The sequence below is a fragment of the Eimeria tenella genome, genomic scaffold, assembly GCF_000499545.2.
Source record: "Eimeria tenella Houghton genomic scaffold, Eth_scaff2117, whole genome shotgun sequence".
In the NCBI taxonomy this organism is placed as follows: domain Eukaryota; phylum Apicomplexa; class Conoidasida; order Eucoccidiorida; family Eimeriidae; genus Eimeria; species Eimeria tenella.
In genome coordinates this window covers 418-735 of record NW_013541965.1, presented here as the reverse complement: position 1 = coordinate 735, position 318 = coordinate 418, and the positions used below count along the sequence as shown (strand labels likewise).

The 318-nt window shown below is 65.7% G+C and overlaps 1 protein-coding gene across 1 annotated transcript in view; it reads right to left on the bottom strand.

Moving 5' to 3' along the window:
- Positions 1-198, bottom strand: part of ETH_00036505 (mRNA decapping protein, putative) — a gene marked incomplete at both ends in the record, with an annotated part of 4,864 nt that extends 4,666 nt beyond the window's left edge. Inside the window, one exon of the mRNA XM_013374548.1 lies at positions 3-198. Within this exon, the coding sequence (XP_013230002.1) occupies positions 3-198 (196 nt within the window). The remainder of the gene's footprint in view (positions 1-2) is intronic.
- Positions 199-318: the final 120 nt, after the last annotated feature.

Genomic DNA, 318 nt, shown 5'->3' with positions numbered 1-318 from the left:
CCCTTCCTCCTGCCGCTGCTGCTGCTGCTGCTGCTGCTGCTGCTGCCGCCTGGGTTGCAGCGGAGTCGTGTAGGCCTCCAAAGTGTAAGTAGAACTCACTCCAAAGCGCTGCTCATTAACAGCAAACATTTCTTGGCAGCTCCAGCGGCCCCCGTGGTCTGCACCGAAGGTGCAGATGTTTCGGTCCCGGGCCCCCATCCGCTGCTGCTGCTGCTGCTGCTGTTGCTGTTGCTGCTGTTGCTGCGGCTGCTGTTGGCGGGGCTGCCGCGGCAAGGGCGACGCCGCAGGCTGCCGCGGCTGCGGGCGGTTGGCGGGACT